Source organism: Salvelinus namaycush, chromosome 4, assembly GCF_016432855.1.
Source record: "Salvelinus namaycush isolate Seneca chromosome 4, SaNama_1.0, whole genome shotgun sequence".
Taxonomy (NCBI): Eukaryota; Metazoa; Chordata; class Actinopteri; order Salmoniformes; family Salmonidae; genus Salvelinus; species Salvelinus namaycush.
The window spans coordinates 44,983,748-45,004,039 of NC_052310.1; the positions used below are offsets into that span (position 1 = coordinate 44,983,748).

Genomic DNA, 20,292 nt, shown 5'->3' on the forward strand with positions numbered 1-20,292 from the left:
TAGTGACATCTAAAACCGGCCTTCAATCCAACGAACTGAGCTGTAATAGGAGCAAATACATCACAGTACAACATTTCTCAAGTGCGGTCGAAATAAATCATTTGGGAGTGTGTCCAATTGAGTGTGTCCAATTTTTGTCAACAAAGCACTAAATCACACAGCATGACCCTTTTAACTTTAAATCCCCTGAATCCAATTGTGTGGATTAACTAGACTCTTAGAGAAGTTCTGAGAAGAGAACAAGGGAAAGTCTGGACAAACGTGGGATCAAAAGATGTGGGTTCAGCTTAGGGTTGGAGGTATTCAGATTTTAATATTGTCATACTGTCCTTCTTTCATCCCAGGATTTACAGTATTACTGGTTTAGTACAAAAGGGAGCACCAGAAAATGCAAAAAAAGCCCATCGGGTGTCTAGTACAAGAATGCTAACAAAATTAGCACAAGTAATAAAGAATTTACATGGATGCTACTAGCAAATATGCTAACGAGTGCAAACTAAAATTAACGAATTGCAAAGACAGGCAATCCAGCTCATAACGTTATACATACAGTGCATTCAGAAAGTATTCAGACCCCTTGACCTTTTCAAAAAAATATATGTTACAGCCTTATTCTAAAATGGATTAAATAAAAACATTTCCTGATCAATCTAAACACAATACCCCATAACAACAAAGCAAAAATAGGTTTTCTAAATTTTTGCAAATGTACCGAGGAACTTCACTGAGGAACTCTGGAGCTCTATCAGAGTGACCATGGGTTCATAGTCAACTCCCTGACCAAGGCCCTTCTCACCCAATTGCTCAGTTTGCCCGGGCGGCCAGCTCTAGGAAATGTCTTAGTGGTTCCAAACTTCTTCCATTTAAGAATGATGGAGGCCAGTGTGTTCTTGGGGACCTTCAATGCTGCAGAATTTGTTGATACCCTTCCTCAGATCTGTGCCTCGACACAATCCCGTCTCGAAGCTCTATGGACAATTCCTTTGACCTCATGGCTTGGTTTTTGCTCTGACATGCACTGTCAACTATGGGACCATATATAGACAGGCGGACTCCAATCAAGTTGTAGAAAAAATCTCAAGGATGATCAATGGAAACAGGATGCACCTGAGCTCAATTTCAAGTCTCATAGGGTCTGAATACTTATGTAAATATGGTATTTCAGATTTTATTTTTTATAAATTTGCAAAAAAATCTAAAAACCTGTTTTTGCTTTGTCATTATGGGGTATTGTGTGTAGATTGATGAGGAAATGGTTTTACTTCATCAATTTTAGAATAAGGATGTAAGGTAACAATATGTGGAAGAAGTCAAGGGGTCTGAATAGTTTCCGAACGCACTGTATATAGGTAGAAGCTAACAAATGTCATTTTTGGTGAGTTTGGACATTTACAAGCAAATGTGAACGCGAGACATTGTGCAAATGAACAAAGTTTTGACACAAGCAGATACTGGCTCTCCAGCAGCATGGCTATATGCTGTGTGGAGTCTGGAGTCACTAAGGCAACGGGCCTGCCTGCTCTGCTCGGAGAAAAGGGGGAGGAGCAAACAGCCGAGAACAGAGAGGAGAAAAAACGCAAGGAAATCAAGATAGGCAGGTGTACAAATAACTAATCCAAAGGGCTTTGACTTCGTAAACACGGCAGAAAGCTAAAACAATATGATGCCTGTCACCTTATTAATTCAGCCACTGACATATAAGAAATATTTTAAATGCTTTTTATTGTAATTTATGCTCAGCATCAGAATAATATTGTGCTTCAGTTGTACTTCTAAACTCGGATGAGAATTCACGAACAGGGATTATATCAGCGGACAGTGCTCTGTCTGATGTGTAGCTACTTTTTTCCTGTACTTTTCTCGTTGTAGCCAGCCAACTTTTTTCAGGTAAAATGCAAGATTAACTTCAAGCAAAACATTGGGAAATGTACCTGGCCATGCATCGTTTTCACAAAAAATACCTTGCTTTTTCATTTTTAGCTCTTTTACTTGTGTTGGCTGCTAGCCAAATAGCGTTGCACTTCTGTTGTCATCTGATGAAAATGAAGCTATTTTCTGCCGATTGTTTTTGCACTAGTGTATTTTCTGTGAAGGAAAACAATTGTGACACGTCTCTGATCACTATTGAAGCAAAAATAACACTGTAACGATGTGCACTGAGAGTCGAGAAGCAAGTTCAAGGAGTGAGTGTTTTAATAAATAAACACAACATAATACAAAATGAGAAACATGAACAACGCACAAACATGACACAGGAACAGAAACAATAATGCCTGCGGAAGGAACCAAAGAGAGTGAGATATATAGGGAAGGTAATCAGGGAAGTGATGGAGTCCAGGTGAGTCTGATGACGCTCAGGTGCGCGTAACGATGGTGTCAGGTGTGCGCCATAACGAGCAGCCTGGTGACCTAGAGGCCGGAGAGGGAGCACACGTGACAGTACCCCCTCCCAACGCGTGGCCCTAGCCGCAGGACACCGACCAAAATGACGATCACGGGGATCAAGAGCGGACCAGTAACCTCTGCTGAGGCGCGGGAAACCTGTCAGTCTGGCAGAGACGCAGGAGCATGGCGACCTAGAGCGCCGGACAGAGAGCATACGTGACGGTACCCCCTCCCCGGCGCGTTAGGCTCTAGCCGCAGTACGCCAACCAAAGGGACAATCCCAGAGATCAGGAGCGGACCGGTCACCCCTGCTGATGCGCGGGAACCTGTCGCTGACTGGAGCGTGGGAACCTGACAGACCAGCTGAGGCAGGGGAGCCTGGCGATTTGTCTGAGGCATGAGAGCCTTTAGCGGCTCCTGGATCCGACGTCATTCCCACCAAAAAAATAAAAAATAAATAAAAACACTCCCTGATGCTTCCCTTAGGTGAGTGAGGCGTTATTCTGTAACGATGTGCGCTGAGAGTCGGGAAGCAAGTTCAGGGAGTGAGTGTTTTAATATATAACACAACATAATACAAAATAAGAAACACGAACAACGCACAGACATGACACAGGAACAGAAACAATAATGCCTGGGGAAGGAACCAAAGGGAGTGACATATAGCGTCCAGGTGAAACTGATGACGCGCAGGTGCGCGTAACGATTGTGACAGGTGTGCGCCATAACGAGCAGCCTGGTGACCTAGAGGCCGGAGAGGGAGCATACTTGACAAACACTGTTGACTTTAAATATAAAATGTGACCCCTGTCAATATACAGCTGGGATTCACCTGCTCCCACTTTCTCACGTTCTGCTATTTACAAACAAACACGTGACTGGCTCAACTGTTCTGGGGACCTATGTAAGCTTCATAATGTAAAATAATGTGACAGGTGAAATAAGAACGCCATCTGCTTTATCTCCTAACACATTGCACAAGTTGACTGCAGGTATTTACTTAAAAAATTGCTGCAAATATTAAAATGTATTGAAAAACTTAAACAACAATTAAACAGTTTCACCGGTATTGACAGTATTCAAAAACCATCCTGTGGCTATTTCCAAATACCCCGGTATACGGTATATGCAAAAAAGCTGCCTCTACTTAGCAGGGAATCCAGTACAAGACAGGCACCCAACAGAAAATGTTTCATTACTACAGCTTTATAACAAAATGGGAGTTGTAAACGGTATAGTGATTTAAACACTTGATAGTAATTGGATCTGAATAACCACATTATTATCCCCATTATCGACCTGCAAGAGTGTTCAGATTTTAAACATCCAATCAGGACCCCCGATAAACATGGGCGTCAGTCTCATTCCTTAACTGTAATCAGTGTTCAAGAGCAGCTCCATGTCGACTACACTAGAACAGAACATTAAGTCAAACCCGTTCATTTAGGTCATTACTTGTCAAATTGAGAAGTTCTGCAACAATTTCATAAAAAAAGGTCAATTTAACAGTACATTTAACAGTGGATAGCTCTCCCCTGAAGGAGAGCTATCCACTGAAGAAGAGCGGCCACCATGGGGCTAACAGCTCATCACAAACAGCAATGCAATTGAGTCAAACCAATGACATCAGAAACAATGGCCAGAAGATGCTGGCACTGTGGTGCTGGATGACTGTCACAGGCTTTGGGAGGACACAGCCAGCAGTCCTGTCGACAGTCCCGTTTTAAAGGTCACGGACTCTGGACTTTTTCCAACTTAAATCAAGGCTCTTGACCTCAGGGTGAAACTACTAACATTTACCACTAAAGCAGATTGTGTGTAGGAAGAGGGGAAGTAAGGACAGAGGGGAGGGGAAGTAAGGACAGAAGGTGTGCTGTGGGGTGTAGGGTTTGAGCATAGCCTGAAGGTAGGGAGGGGCAGTTCCCCTTGCTGCTCTGTAGACAAGTACCATGGTCTTGTAGTGGATGCGAGTTTCGACTGGAAGCCAGTGGAGTGTGCGGAGGAACGGGGTATCATGAGAGAACTGGGAAGGTTGAAGACCAGGCGGGCTGCGGCGTTCTGGATAAGTTGCAGGGGTTTGATGGCACAAGAGGGAAGCCCAGCCAACAGTGAGTTACAGTAGTCCAGATGGGAGATGACAAGTACCTGGATTATGACCTGCGCCGCTTCCTGTGTGAGGTGGCGTTGTACTATACGGATGTTGCAGAGCATGAACCTGCAGGAGCGAGTCAATGCTTTGATGTTTGCAAAAAAACAACAGGGCGTTATCCGGGGTCACACAAAGGTTCTTTGCACTCTGGGAAGGGGACACCATGGAGTTGTCAACCGTGATGGAGAGGTCTTGGAGCAGGCATGTAAGTCCGGGAGGAAGTGCAGCTCCATCTTGCCGAGGTTGAGCTTGAGGTGGTGGGCCGACATCCTAACTGAGATATCTGCCAGGTACGCAGTGATGTGTGTTGCCACCTGGATGTCAGAAGGGGGGAAGGAGAAAAGTAGTTGAGTGACATCGGCATAGCAATGATAAGAGACAACATGTGAGGATATGATGGAGCTGAGTGACTTGGTGTATAGAGAAAAGAGGAGAGGTCCTAAAACCGAGCCCTGGGGAACACGAGTAGTGATATTACATAGTGCAGACACAGATCCTCCCCAGGTCACCTGGTAGGAGCGGTCTGCCAGGTAAGATGACAATCCAAGAGTGTGCAGAGCCTGAGACGCAAAGCCCTGAGAGGGTGGATAGGAGGATAAAACCAGAGAGTCAGCTTTGGCAGTACAGAGAGCCTCTGTGACACAGAGGAGGGCAGTCTCAGTTGAGGGACCCGTCTTGAAGCCTGACTGGTTAGGGTCAAGAATATTGTTCTGAGAGAGATAGCGAGAGAGTTGGTCATAGACAGCACACTCAAGAGTTTTGGAAAGAAAAAAAAGAAGTGTTTGACATCAGAGGGGTCGAGTGTTGGTTTCTTGAGGAGGGGAGCGACTCTGGGCATTTTGAAGTCAGAGGGGTCAGGGTTGAGTTGATGAGAAAAGTGAGGACTCGAAGAAGGTCTACAGAGATGTTCTGGAGAGGGGAGGAGGGGATGGGGTCAAGCGAGCAGGTTGTCGAGCGGTCGGACCTCACTAGTCGCAGGATTTCATCTGGAGAGAGAGGGGAGAAAGAGGTCAAGGCGTAAGGGTAGTTCTGTGTGAGTGGGACCAGTGGACTCAATAGGCTGAGTGAATGAGGAGTGGATGACATCAACCTTATTTTCAAAGTGGTTGACAAAGTTGTCCACGGAAAGGGAGGAAGGAGGTGGGAAATAAAGGAGGGAGAGTTTCCAAGGGTAGAGGCAGAAGCTTGAAATTTAGAGTGATAGAAAGTGGCTTTAGCAGCGGATACAGAGGAAGAAAAGGTAGAGAGGAGGGAGTGAAAGGATACATTTTCACTCAGCTGCACGCAGCCCTGTTCTGTAAGCTCGCAATGAGTCACTCAGCCGCATAGCAGGAGGGGAGGGCCAAGCCGGCCAGAAGGAAAGGGGACAGGGCTAGTCATAGGTAGCGGAAAGGGAGGAGAGTAGTGTCAAGGGGGCAGAATCAGGAGACATGTCAGAGTGACCATCGGGTTCTTGGTCACCTCCCTGACCAAGGCCCTCCTACCCCGATTGCTCAGTTTGGACGGGTGGCCAGCTCTAGGAAGAGTCTTGGTGGTTCCAAACTTCTTCCATTTAAGAATGATGGAGACCACTGTGTACTTGGGGACCTTCAATGCTGCAGACATTTTTTGGTACCCTTCCCCAGATCCGTACCTCGACACAATCCTGTCTCAGAGCTCTACGGACAATTCCTTCGACCTCATGGCTTAGTTTATGCTCTGACATGCACTGTCAACTGTGTGACCCTATATAGACAGGTGTGTGCCTTTCCAAATCATGTCCAATCAAATGAATTTACCACAGGTGGACTCCAATCAAGTTGTAGAAACATCTCAAGGATGATCAATGGAAACAGCTCAATTTCGAGTCTCATAGCAATTGGTCTGAATATTTATGTAAATAAGGCTTTTGCTCTCTTTAGATTTGGAAAAAAATCAAAACAACTATTTTTCATTTTGTCATTACAGGGTATTGTGTGTGGATTGATGAGGAAAAACATTTATTTAATACATTGTAGAATAAAACTAATGTAACAAAATGTGGGAAAAAAGTGAAGGGGTCTGAATATTTTCTGAATGCACTGTATAAACAATACAATCTGAAAACCTCTGCACACCCAAAATGTCAATCAATCTGACTGAGGCTAACCTTCTCACAAACACAATCAAATTGAAATGCCACAGTTCTGATATCTACCTCTTGATGTGTTCGTATTTTAGGTCTAGAGGCAAAGAAAACTGCTGTTGCTCTGAACTCAAAGTAATATTTCATCTTGAAGGAGTTTATTTTAGCAGCCATCCTGTTGAAGAGCCATCAGTGTCAGTGACACTGTGTCAGTGACAATAAGAAAGATCAGTCAAGAGAGTGTACTTCCTTCAACACTATGTCGCTTCTCAGTAGCCTACATGGATTAGCTGAGCTAGACGACCACAATGCAAATGTGTCCCTGACATTTTTCCATCATTCTCAATCTTTTATTGTACAGTTTGTGCAGCTATTTCCGTGATGTTGGGGCTTTATGTGATTTATATTATCAATTCAAATATATTCAGTCAGCATTGGCAGTGATGGGGATTCCTCCCATGCCCTGATCTAAAGAGAGCAAAAGCCTGTTTGGGTTCATTTAATCAAGAACACACACATGTTTACTGTACACACAAAAAAACTTGGTATTCAATCATTCTCTCTTGCAGAACAAATAGACTTCTGTTTTGTCTTTCTAGGAAAACTCCCAGTTCCCAATTTTTTATCCAATAAGGAATCCATAAACGCTGCTACAGATTGCATAATTTAAATGAGTGGCCTGTATAAAATCAATGCTCCTCCAGTGGCGTCAATCAATAACCGCTTCAATTAACTTGAAATGCCACTGTAACTATTAGACACACATACACATTTATTTCTGAGTAGTATCCCCCCACAGAGAAGTAGAGAATATAACACCAAACAAAACAAATATTTTTTCCATTACTATTGCTATGGGTCTGTGGGGGTTTATAGTGCAGTACATTGCCTTTGTCATTGTCATGATCCCTTAAAGTCACTTAAATGCTTTGCCACAATGACATTGTATAAAAAAAGTCCTAGACAAATAAAGCTTTCAGAGTTCTTTTTCCTTTCCAGAATAGACACAGGCTTAACTTCTAGGTGTCACGCCCTGACCTTAGAGATCCTTTTAATTCTCTATTTGGTTAGGGCAGGGTGTGACGAGGGTGGGAAATCTATGTTTTCTATTTCTTTGTTGGCCTGGTATGGTTCCCAATCAGAGGCAGCTGTCTATCGTTGTCTCTGATTGGGGATCATATTTAGGCAGCCTTTTCCCACCTGGTGTTTGTGGAATCTTGTTTTTGGTACTGTGCTGTTTAGCCCTACTAGACGTTACGTTTCATATTTGTTGTTTTTTCGGTGTTCATTTAATAAATTAAAATGTATGCCTACCACGCTGCACCTTGGTCCAATCCTTCCATCGACGAAAGTAACACTAGGATTCTGGAATGGAGCCATTTAGACAACTTTTAGTGTCTAAAAAGATCAGAAATTATCTAATTTCAACTAAATGGCCCATTCCAAAATCCCTTCACATCCAGTCTGGACAGACTGGTCAAACTCTGTCCTCCTACAGTGGCTTGCGAAAGTATTCACCCCCCTGGGCAATTTTCCTATTTTGTTGCCTCACAACCTGGAATTAAAATAGATTTTTGGGGTGTTGTATCATTTGATTTTCACAACATTTCTACCACTTTGAAGATGCAAAATATTTTTTATTGTGAAACAAACAAGAACTAAGACAAAAAAACTGACACTTGAGCGTGCATAACTATTCACCCCCCCCTCCCCATTCTTCAAGGCAAAACTGCTCCAGCTCCTTCAAGTTGGATGGGTTCCACTGGTGTACAGCAATCTTTAAATCATACCACAGATTCTCAATTGAATTGAGGTCTGGGCTTTGACAAGGCCACTCTAAGACATTTAAATGTTTCCCCTTAAATAATTTGAGTGTTGCTTTAGCGGTATGCTTAGGGTCATTGTCCTGCTGGAAGGTGAACCTCCATCCCAGTCTCAAATCTCTGGAAGACTGAAACAGGTTTCCCCTCAAGAACTTCCCTGTATTTAGCACCATCCATCATTCCTTCAATTCTGACCAGTGTCCCAGTCCCTGCCGATGGAAAAACATCCCCACAACATGATGCTGACACCATCAAATTTAAATGTAGGGTTGGTGTTCTTTGTGTGATGAGAGGTCTTGGGTTTGCGCCAGAAATAGCATTTTCCTTGATCGCCAAAAAGCTTAATTTTAGTCTCATCTGACCAGAGTACCTTCTTCCATATGTTTGGGGAGTCTCCCACATGCCTTTTGGCAAACACGAAACGTATTTGCTTATTTTTTTCTTTAAGCAATGGCTTTTTTTTCTGGCCACTCTTCCTTAAAGCCTAGCTCTGCGGAGTGTATGGCTTAAAGTGGTCCTATGGACAGATACTCCAATCTCCGCAGTGGAGCTTTGCAGCTCCTTCATGGTTATCTTTGGTCTCTTTGTTGCCTCTCTGATTAATGCCCTCCTTGCCTGGGCTGTGAGTTTTGATGGGCGGTCCTCTCTTGGCAGGTTTGTTGTGGCCATATTCTTTCCATTTTTAATAATGGATTTAATTGTGCTCTGTGGGATGTTCAAAGTTTCTGATTATTTTTTTTAACCCAACCCTAATCTGTACTTCTCCACAACTTTGTCCCTGACCTGTTTAGAGAGCTCCTTGGTCTTCATGGTGCCCCTTGCTTGGTGGTGCCCCTTGCTTAGTTGTGTTGCAGACTCTGGGGCCTTTCAGAACAGGTGTATATATACTGAGATCATTTGACACTTAGATTGCACACAGGTGGACTTTATTTAAGTAATTATGTGACTTCTGAAGGTAATTGGTTGCACCAGATCTTATTTAGGAGCTTTATAGTGAAAGGGGTGAATACATACACACGCACCACTTTAACGTTGTTTATTTTTTAAAGTTATTTTTTTCATTTCACTTCACCAATTTAAACTTTTTTGTGTATGTCCATTACATTAAATCCAAATAAAAATCCATTTAAATTACAGGTTCTAATGCAACAAAATAGGAAAAACGCCAAGGGGGATGAACACTTTTGCAAGGCACTGCAATTCTAATGGTTATTCCCACTAATGGTTATCCAATCCTGTTTCAAACAACAACAACAACAACAACATTTTAGAGCCTCACACAACCTCACAAAACCCCAATGCCAGATGTACAAATCACAGTGTGTGATGCAGGGAGTGAGTAAAGATACTGTATGTACCTTCCATGACGTAGACCAGTGAGCCCACATCGCCCTCCTTGATGATGCAGCTGTCTTTGCCATACTCCACAGGGTACATGCAGTCCACGATCTCCTGGATCTGAGACAGCTCCAGGTTCTTCATAAAGTCATTGTCCAAGATGGCCTCCTTGATCAGGTCTTTGGACCTGGGGGGACAGAGGAGGAGATAGATAAATGGGATTCGTATGTCATTGTAAGGGACATGTAAAACACTCATTGGGGATTAGTGTTTTCCTTGGCATTGTTTAGGTGGAGTGGATACCCCCTACCCATTTTTCTGCCTCTATTTTACACCGTACTGTACCTAGAAAAGCATGTTGGAAACACTGATTGCATAATGCCCTACAAAAAAGTGTACCTTGTTTAGACATTCAGCAGTTTGTCTAAGGTGGAGTATTGTGAGCCTGCTGAATTTAAAATCATTATTCAACTGAATATTCAGAAAATACCCCGTTAACAAAATATGTTCTAAATTCTGTGGTTTCAAGATGACTCTTATTATTTCAATTTGTTTCAACAGCCGCAACAACCCAAAAAACAAAAGAAATCCATGCCGAATAGAAATGGATTGATTTGATTCATAAGTACACTGTGTAAAGACAAATTTATCTTAGACTTTTCTACAAGGGTAATCCACAAAGCTCTTTTAAGAGATGTGAACTGAGATTATTTTGTGCTATGAATATGCAGGGAAACCTGTTGCTAGGGGATGGTATAATGAACACTTCTAATTCAAAGTGCCGTAATCAAGAGGTCAGGTGTGAACCTCTTAAGGATCGGACCCCTTTTTTCAATTTTCGCCTAAAATAACATACCCAAATCTAACTGCCTGTAGCTCAGGACCTGAAGCAAGGATATGCATATTCTTGATACCATTTGAAAGGAAACACTTTGAAGTTTGTGGAAATTGAAATTAATGTAGGAGAATATAACACATTAGATCTGGTAAAAGATAATACAAAGAAAAAACGTAAATATTTTTTCATCTTTGAAATGCAAGACGAAGGCCAATATTTAACTAAGGAATCTAGGTGCAATTTAGATGTTGGCCACTATATGGCAATAGTGTATGTGCAAAGTTTTAGACTGAGCCAATGAACCATTGCATTTCTGTTCAAAATGTTGTATCAAGACTGCCCAAATGTGCCTAATTGGTTTATTAATACATTTTCAAGTCCATAACTGTGCACTCTCCCCAAACAATAGCATGGAATTATTTCACTGTAATAGCTACTTTAAATTGGACAGTGTAGTTACATGAACAAGAATTTAAGCTTTCTGCCAAAATCTGATATGTCTATGTCCTGGGAAATGTTCTTGGTACTTATAACTTCATGCTAATCACATTAGCCTACGTTAGCTCAACCGTCCCACAGGGGGGACACCGAGAACATCTACATTTTAAGAAACCTAATAAATCAATGTAATATATCCTACACCATCTCAATAAATCCATTATTTATTTTAGGCAGGAAGAAACATTATGATATGAAGAAGAAAATGAAGCCTATTTCAGAATAACAGAATAGCATATTCTGAGTCATTCTCATGTTAGGCCCTGATCTGGCTATACCATATGGCTGTGGGCTACACTAGTACATTTTGCAGGCAAGACTTGCTTATAATTCCTGTGGCATTATTTTATATTATTGTATAGTAAGAAAAACACAATTGATCATAGCTGAATAAAATAGAAAGTATATCTTCCCTGAACGATTTCCGATGCACACATTCTGTGTTGAGCGGGTAACAAAGTGATCATTTGAAACAGGTCCTCCTATTCTCAATTTAATCTGGTGTTTATTTTTTATTTAAAATGGCCCACAAAAAAATATGTCACCCGTAGACTGGTCTGAACTAGAATAGCGAATGGAGGAAGCGCTTCCCTCAGTTATTATGCCAGGTAGGCTACACCGATTGTAAAGAGGATGAATGTGTAAAATTTTAAGAATTGAGAAATAAATCTAGCAGCACGAGAAAGCTGGGATCCTCTTTTAAATAGTGGCCTGTCAAAACGTTGTTTTCACACAGAATTGCACAATGACTGGGCTTATAAGAACACAATTCACCAGGCTCTCTAGGCTATGGGCTCTCCAACCCTGTTCCAGAGTTATTAGGCCACTTTAGTTGGGATACAAACCTTATCAATGGGCTAGGCTACATGATGCATGTGACTCTGATTTTAAAAAGTAGGGGGTAAAGTATGCGCCGTTTCTTAGACTACTGGGCATCATTCACACCTGATAATACTCTCACCCATCAGACTATTCTCAATCTTGTCTTTACATGTACTAAATAATATACACTACCGTTCAAAAGTTTGGGGTCACTTAGAAATGTCCTTGTTTTTGAAAGAAATAGTACCAGCAAAACACCAGTCTCACCATCAACAGTGAAGAGGTGACTCCGGGATACTGGCCTTCTTGGCAGAGTTCCTCTGTCCAGTGTCTGTGTGCTTTTACCGATCTTAATCTTTTCTTTTTATTGGCCAGGCTGAGATATGGCTTTTTCTTTGCAACTCTGCCTAGAAGGCCAGCATCCCGGAGTCGCATCTTCACTGTTGATGTTGAGACTGGTGTTTTGCGGGTACTATTTAATGAAGCTGCCAGTTGGGGACTTGTTAGGTGTTTCTTTTTACAGAAACGTCTGAAGAGTCCGAATGATTTGAGCTACAACCCATATTAAAAGATTTCTATGAAAAGCTGAAAATCTCACAAACACACATGTAATGTTTGGCTCTATGACGCTCACAAGCTACACAACAGTTGTTAGAAGGTTAGAGGTTATTCTACATAGAAGATGATATGAAATTTCAAGACATAGTCTCTAAATAGTGCATTCGGAAACTACTCAGACCCCTAGACTTTTTCCACATTCCGTTACATTACAGCATTCTCAAATCTATTAAATAAATAAAAATCCTCAGCAATCTACACACAATACTCCATGATGACAAAACGAAAAAAAGATTTTAGAAATGTTTGCAAATGTATTGAAAATTACAATCAGATATACCTTATTTACATAAGTATTCAGACTATGGGACTCGAAATTGAGCGCAGGTGCATCCTGTTTCCATTGATCATCCTTGAGATGTTTCTACATGTTAATTGGAGACAACCTGAGGTAAATTCAATTAATTTGACATGATTTGGAAAGGCACACACCTGTCTATATAAGGTCCTACAGTTGACAGTGCATGTTAGAGAAGAAACCAAGCCATGAGGTTGAAGGAATTGTCCATTGAGCTCCGAAACAGGATTGTGTCGAGGCACAGATCTGAGGAAGGGTACCAAAAAGATTCTGCAGCAAGTCCCCAAAAACACAGTGGCCTCCATCATTCTTAAATGGAGGAAGTTTGGAACCACCAAGACTCTTCCTAGAGATGGCTGCTCGTCCAAACTGAGAAATCAGGGGAGAAGGGTCTTGGTCAGGGAGGTGACCAAGAACCCAATGGTCACTCTGACAGAGATCTAGAATTCCTCTGTGGAGATGGGAGAACCTTCCAGAAGGACAACCATCTCTGCAGCACTCCACCAATCAGGCCTTTATGGAAGAGTGGCCAGACAGAAGCCAATCCTCAGTAAAAGGCACATGACAGCCTGCTTGGAGATTGCCAAAAGGCACCTAAAGACTCTCAGACCATGAGAAACAAGATTCTCTGGTCTGATGAAACCAAGATTGAACTCTTTGGCCTGAATGCCAAGTGTCACGTCTGGAGGAAACCTGGCACAATCCCTACGGTGAAGCATGGTGGTGACAGCATCATGCTGTGGAGATGTTTTTCAGGGACTGGGAGACTAGTCAGGATCGAGGCAAAGATGAACGGAGCAAAGTACAGCGAGATCCTTAATGAAAATCTGCTCCAGAGTGCTCCGGACTTCAGACTGGGGCAAAGGTTCACCTTCCAACAGGACCATCAGCCTAAGCACACAGCCAAGACAAAACGAGTGGCTTCGGGACAAGTCTCTGAATGTACTTGAGTGGCCCAGCCAGGGCCTGGATTTGAACCCGATCGAACATCTCTGGATAGACCCCATCCAACCTGACAGAGCTTGAGAGGATCTGCAGAGAAGAATGGGAGAAACTCCAACAAATACAGTTGCGCCAAGCTTGTAGCGTCATACCCAAGAAGACTCAAGGCTGTAATCACTGCCAAAGGTGTTTCAACAAAGTACTGAGTAAAGGGTCTGATTTCTTATGTAAATGTAATATTTCAGTTTCTGCTTTGTCATTATGGGGTATTGTGTGCAGATTGATGAAGGAAAAAAACGATTCAATCAATTTTAGAATAAGGCTTTATCCTAACAAAATGTGGAAAAAGTCAAGGGGTCTGAATACTTTCCGAAGGCACTCTATTACTGTAATAAGATCACATAGTTGCTGTCACAAACTTCAAACTCCACACAGTTGATCCTGTAATCACTGCCAAAGGTGCTTCAATAAAGTTTGGGGTTTTTTGCAAAAAAATGTAAAACCATCCCTAGAAAAATCTGTCGTTCTGCCCCTGAACAAGACAGTTAACCCACTGATCCTAGTCATTGTAAATAAGAATTTGTTCTTAACTCCACACAGTTTTCACTGACTAGTTGGACATTCATTTCAACAACAATTTATGTACTTACAGCACTCATATAATGTAAATACATGCAGATAAATTAAAGTCAGATAAATGAAATGCAGGTCTTAGGACTGGTAGGGTTAAGGTGCATGTAGGATAATCCCATTTATATTACTGTTTATGATTTTGATAGTCTATGTTTATATGTCAGTGTTAGTCAACGTTTTGTTGATATCCATGGTTACGGCTCACCCTCTGCACCTGTAAATACGGTGCCTTCAGAAAGTATTCACACCCCTTGACATTCTGTTGTGTTACAGCCTGTTGTGTTTAGGCTCCTGAATGGCACAGCAGTCTAAGGCACTGCATCTCAGTGCTAGAGGCGTCACTACAGACCCTGGTTTGATTCCAGGCTGTATCACAACCGGCCGTGATTCAGATTCCCATAGGGCGGCGCACAATTGGCCCAGCGTCATCCGGGTTAGGGTTTGGCCGGGGTAGGCTGTCATTGTAAATAATAATTTGTTCTTAACTGACTTGCCTAGTTAAATAAAGGTTTAATAAAAATACACATATTTTTAAACAGCATGTAAGATGGATTCAATTGAGATTTTGTGGGGCACTGGCCAACACACAATACCCTATCACTGGAATTCTGTTTTTTACAAATGAATTACAAATGAAAAGCTGAAATATCTTGAGTCAATAAGTATTCAACCCCTTTGTTATGGCAAGCCTAAATAAGGTCAGGAGTAAAAGTGTGCTTAACATGTCACATAATAAGTTGCATGGACTCACTGTGTGCAATAATAGTGTTTAACATGATTACAAGTAGCTGTATCGCCCCTCAGTCGAGCAGTGAATTTCAAACACAGATTAAATCACAAAGACCAGAGAAGTTTTCCAATGCCTTGCAAAGAAGAGCACCTATTGGGAAAGGGATAGGGGATACCTAGTCTGTTGCTCAACTGAATGCATTTAACCAAAATGTGTCTTCCGGATTTAACCCAACCCCTCTGAAACAGGTAGGTGCGGGGGACTGCCTTAATCGACATCCATGTCATCGGCGCCCGGGGAGCAGTTTTACCTACCGTGTTCAAGGGTAGATTGGTAGATGGGTAAAAATAAAGCAGACCGTGAATATCCCTTTGAGCATGGTGAAGTTACTAATTACACTTTGGATGGTGTATCAATACTTTCAATCACTACAAAGATACAAAAGGAAACTGCTCAGGGATTTCACCATGAGGCTAATGGTGACTTTAAAATAGTTACATAGTTTAATGGATGTGATAGGAGAAAACTTAGGATGGATCAACAACATTGTAGTTACTCCACATACTAACCTAATTGACAGACTGAATAGAAGGAAGCCTGTACAGAATAAAAAATATTCCAAAACATGCATCCTGTTTGCAACAAGGCACTAAAGTAATACTGCAAAAAATGTGGCAAAGCAATGAACGTTTTGTCCTGACTAAAAAGTGGTTTGGGACAAATCAAATACAGCACATTAGAGAGTACCACTCTCCATATTTTCAAGCATAGTGGTGGCTGCACCATGTTATGGGTATAATTGTAGTCATTAAGGACTGGGGAGTTTTTCAGGATAAAAAAAGAAACGGAATGGAGCTAAGCACAGCCAAAATTCTGGCGCAAAACCTGGTTCAGTCTGCCTTCTACCAGACACTGGGAGATTAATTCACCTTTCAGCAGGACAATAACCTAAAACACAAGGCCAAATCTACACTGGAGTTGCTTACCAAGAAGACAGTGAATGTTCCTGAGTGGCCAAGTTATAGTTTTGACATAAATCTGCTTGAAAATACTGTATATGGCAAGGCCTGAAAATGGTTGTCTAGCAATGATCAACAACCAATTCAACCTAGCTTAAAACCTGTTATGGCTGCAGCCCGACACCGGTACACCTATGACAACATCCAGCTCAAGTGCAGGGCGCGAAATTCAAAATATATATTTTTTAAATATTTAACTTTCACACATTAACAAGTCCAAGACACCAGATGAAAGATACACTTCTTGTGAATCAAGCCAACATGTCCGATTTTTAAAATGTTTTACAGGGAAGACAAAATATGTAAATCTATTAGCTAACCACGTTAGCAAAAGACACCACTTTTCTAACTCCATCAGTTTCTTACTCCATCAGGTGCTATCACAAATTCGACCAAATAAATATATAAATAGCCACTAACCAAGAAACAAATTCATCAGATGACAGTCTGATAACATATTTATTGTATAGCATATGTTTTGTTCGAAAAATTTGCATATTTCATGTATAAACCATAGTTTACATTTCAGCTACAATCAGAAATTGCACCGAAAGCAGCCATAATATTTACAGACACCAACGTCAAATAGCTAATTACTCATCATAAAACATTTCTGAAAAATATATAGTGTGCAGCAATTGAAAGACAGGCATCTTGTGATTCCAAACAATATTTCCGATTTATTAAATGTTTTACAGCGAAAACAAAATGTATCGCTATATTAGCGTAGCCACAATAGACAGAAACACTTGGGCGCCCACGGCCAGTTCACATGCACGACAGATATATGAAATAACATCATAAATTGAGTCTTACTTTTGCTGATCTTTCATCAGAATGTTGAACAAGGTGTCCTCTGTCCAGATGAGTCGTTGTTTGGATTCAGAATGGCAAATTTCCCTCTTCACTTAGCATTGGCACTAGCCGAGTGGCACAAATTTCTCCAACGTAAACACAGTCAGAGGACGGAACACGGCAAAACTCCCGAAAAAATTTCAATAATCTGATTAAACTATATTGAAAAAACATACATTACGATGATATGGTCACATGTATCAAAAAAAATTCGAGCCGGGGCTAGTTGTCGTCCGTTACGGCAGCAAAACAGAAGTCAATCCCACTTCCTTCAGAGTACCGGAAGTGGACGGTCACGTCAAAGAAATAGGTTTTTTTCCACCACAGACCAAGATGAGCACAACATTTCTCCTCTCACATCCTCTTGACACCAATAGGAAGGCGTATGGAGTGTAAGTAGACTCCTAAGTGTCAAGACCATGTATAGGCATCAAGTTGAAAAGAGCATCGATTTCTGACATTTCACTTCCTGGTCAGGAAAAGTGCTGCAGAAGGACTTCTGTTTCACTCAGAGAAATAATTCCAACTGTTTTAGAAACTAGAGAGTGTTTTCTATCCAAAAAGAATAATAATATCCATATTGTACAAGCAAGATTTGAGTAGGAGGCCGTTTGAAATGGGCACGATTTCACTGGCTACTCAACACTTTGCCTTGCAGCCATATTAAAGAATTTTGAAAAGAAAAATGGCAAATATTGCACAAATCCAGGTGTGGAAAGCTCTTAGAGACTTAACCGGAAAGACTCACAGCTGTAATCGCTGCCAAAGGTTATTCTAACATGAATTGATTCAGGGGATTGAATACTTATTTAATCAAAATATATTTGTGTTTTGTTTTTCATTCATTTTTTACAAATGTTGTGTGTAGATCGTTGACAAAAAAATGACAAATAAATCAATTTTGAATCCCACTTTGTAACACAACAAAATGTGGAAAAGTCAAGAGGTGTGAATACTTTCTGAATGCATGATAAATACCACAATATTGCACCTGATTCCGTCTGATGCCTGATGCTTCGCACCCCCTGATAAGATTGCTTTTTCCACTATCTTACAAAGATGCATCTCAATAACTTCCATAGACAGAGACAGACAAAATATATCTTATTCCCTAGTGCACTACTTTTGACCAGAACATAGAATTCGATTAGACAAGATTGGGTGTAATGAGTGCTGTATACAAAGATTGTCTGTTTTGTATTGAAATAATTTCACAAGGAAGCAGACAGTCAATTAGCGCTTTATCACCCGACTGTAAAAGCGGCTAATCACATGTAACAAGGACTCGTGCATTCAAAGAGAAGCTTCTATGTCATTAAGGATAAAAAAGGGACAGAAAATGCTTTCTACCCCTCAACAGATGCTGGGAATAGAACTCACAAAAGGGAAACGGTTTGAAGTGTGTCCCAAGCTTCTAAAGTCCCGTCCAGTATTCTCTGGCAACACACCACCTAACACCCCTCTCTTCCTTTTTACGAGCGACCACATACAGCCACACAAACATAATATAATAATAATATACAGTATGTAATTTAGCAGACACTTCTATTCAAAGCGACTTACAGTCATGCGTGCATACATTTTACTTACAGGTCTACAATATTTAGTTTGTGCCAAAACATATGGCCTGCCTATCCTTTGTTGATATTATGAAGGTATAAAAGGAGCACACTTTAAAAACAACATTATCTTTCAATATATCCTTTAATCCTAACCATGAGAGAGTAAAGAGAAGCACAGCAGGGAGCGGTAATGTTATAGTACTCCCCTGTTTCCCAAGAGCAATATCTGCATACCTCCGGAAGCTTCTCTCCTTAACCCCTGACCCTTTGACAGATTTACACACAGGAAAGGAGTGAGGATCCCTGGCCTCGCGTACTACACTACAGACCCCAAAGTGGAGGAGCCTGAAGTCCTGTGACATTTCTCTGTTTCATGTCCTCTAGATTCTAGCCAGCCACCCCATTACACAACAATCCTCTATCCTCTCCTCCCCCTCTCCTTCTCTTTCTCTCTGCTGGAAGGGAAGATACACACACTCAGTCAGGTTTGGGGACCGAATACGGTCCGTCTTCCTTAAAAGGAGAAAATATGCTCTTTTAGAGGAATAAGGGAGAGAGAGGCTGAGCGAGTGAAAGTAGAGATACAGCTGTAGGCTCTTAATTGGAGCCAGTTTGCTACAGCAGGAAAATAATCCTGCAGCAACAGGGAATGTGAATTATTGTCTGGATTATAATTCATGGACGTATTTGTAGGGGTTGATACATTTTTGGACAAAATCATGTCTGATATGTCAAAGTGTTATCACAGATTTAGAAGCTATTTTAAATCTCAAATACACTGCAAGTTATACATTTTCTGCATTGCAGGAAAGTTCTTGAGTCAAATTAAGGTCCTACTGTACATGAGAGAGACCAATAGACACATTCCAGAGGACTAATCCAGTTAGAAAGATAAAAGGGGGGAAATTGGGAAAGAAAGAACAGGGCCAGTAATATACATCAGCATTTTAATGGCCAACTCTTTTCAAAAAAACGATTTTCTAAACCCCCTGATGAAGGCGAAGGCATCCCTAGGAGAGGTGCGTCACTTGAGTGGATTGAGTCACTGACGTGGTCTTCCTGTCTGGGTTGGTGGTGTGGGGGCTGTGCTTTGGCAAAGTGGGTGGGGTTATATCCTGCCTGTTTGGCCCTGGCCCTGTCCGGGAGTATCATCGGATGGGGCCACAGTGTCTCCTGACCCCTCCTGTCTCAGCCTCCAGTATTTATGCTGCAGTAGTTTATGTTTCAGGGGGCTAGGGTCAGTCTGTTATATCTGGAGTATTTCTCCTGTCTTATCCGGTGTCCTGTGTGAATTTAAGTATGCTCTCTCTAATTCTCTCTTTCTCTCTTTCTTTCTCTCTCTCGGAAGACCTGAGCCCTAGGACCATGCCTCAGGACTACCTGGCATGATGACTCCTTGCTGTCCCCAGTCCACCTGGCCGTACTGCTGGTCCAGCTTCAACTGTTCTGCCTACGGTGATGGAACCCTGCCCTGTTCACCGGACGTGCTACCTGTCCCAAACCTGCTGTTTTCAACTCTCTAGAGACAGCAGGAGCGGTAGAGATACTCTCAATGATCGGCTATGAAAAGCCAACTGACATTTACTCCTGAGGTGCTGACTTGTTGCACCCTCGACAACTACTGTGATTATTATTATTTGATCATGCTGGTCATTTATGAACATTTGAACATCTTGGC

At 41.7% G+C, this 20,292-nt stretch overlaps 1 protein-coding gene across 2 annotated transcripts in view; it reads right to left on the reverse strand.

Annotated features, from left to right (window-relative positions):
- LOC120045630 (cGMP-dependent protein kinase 1-like) overlaps positions 1–20,292 on the reverse strand; it is a 151,589-nt gene that overhangs the window by 103,747 nt on the left and 27,550 nt on the right. For both annotated transcript variants that reach the window (XM_038990540.1, XM_038990539.1), the window contains exon 2: positions 9,820–9,986. In XM_038990540.1, coding sequence (XP_038846468.1) covers positions 9,820–9,986 — 167 coding nt within the window. The remainder of the gene's footprint in view (positions 1–9,819; positions 9,987–20,292) is intronic.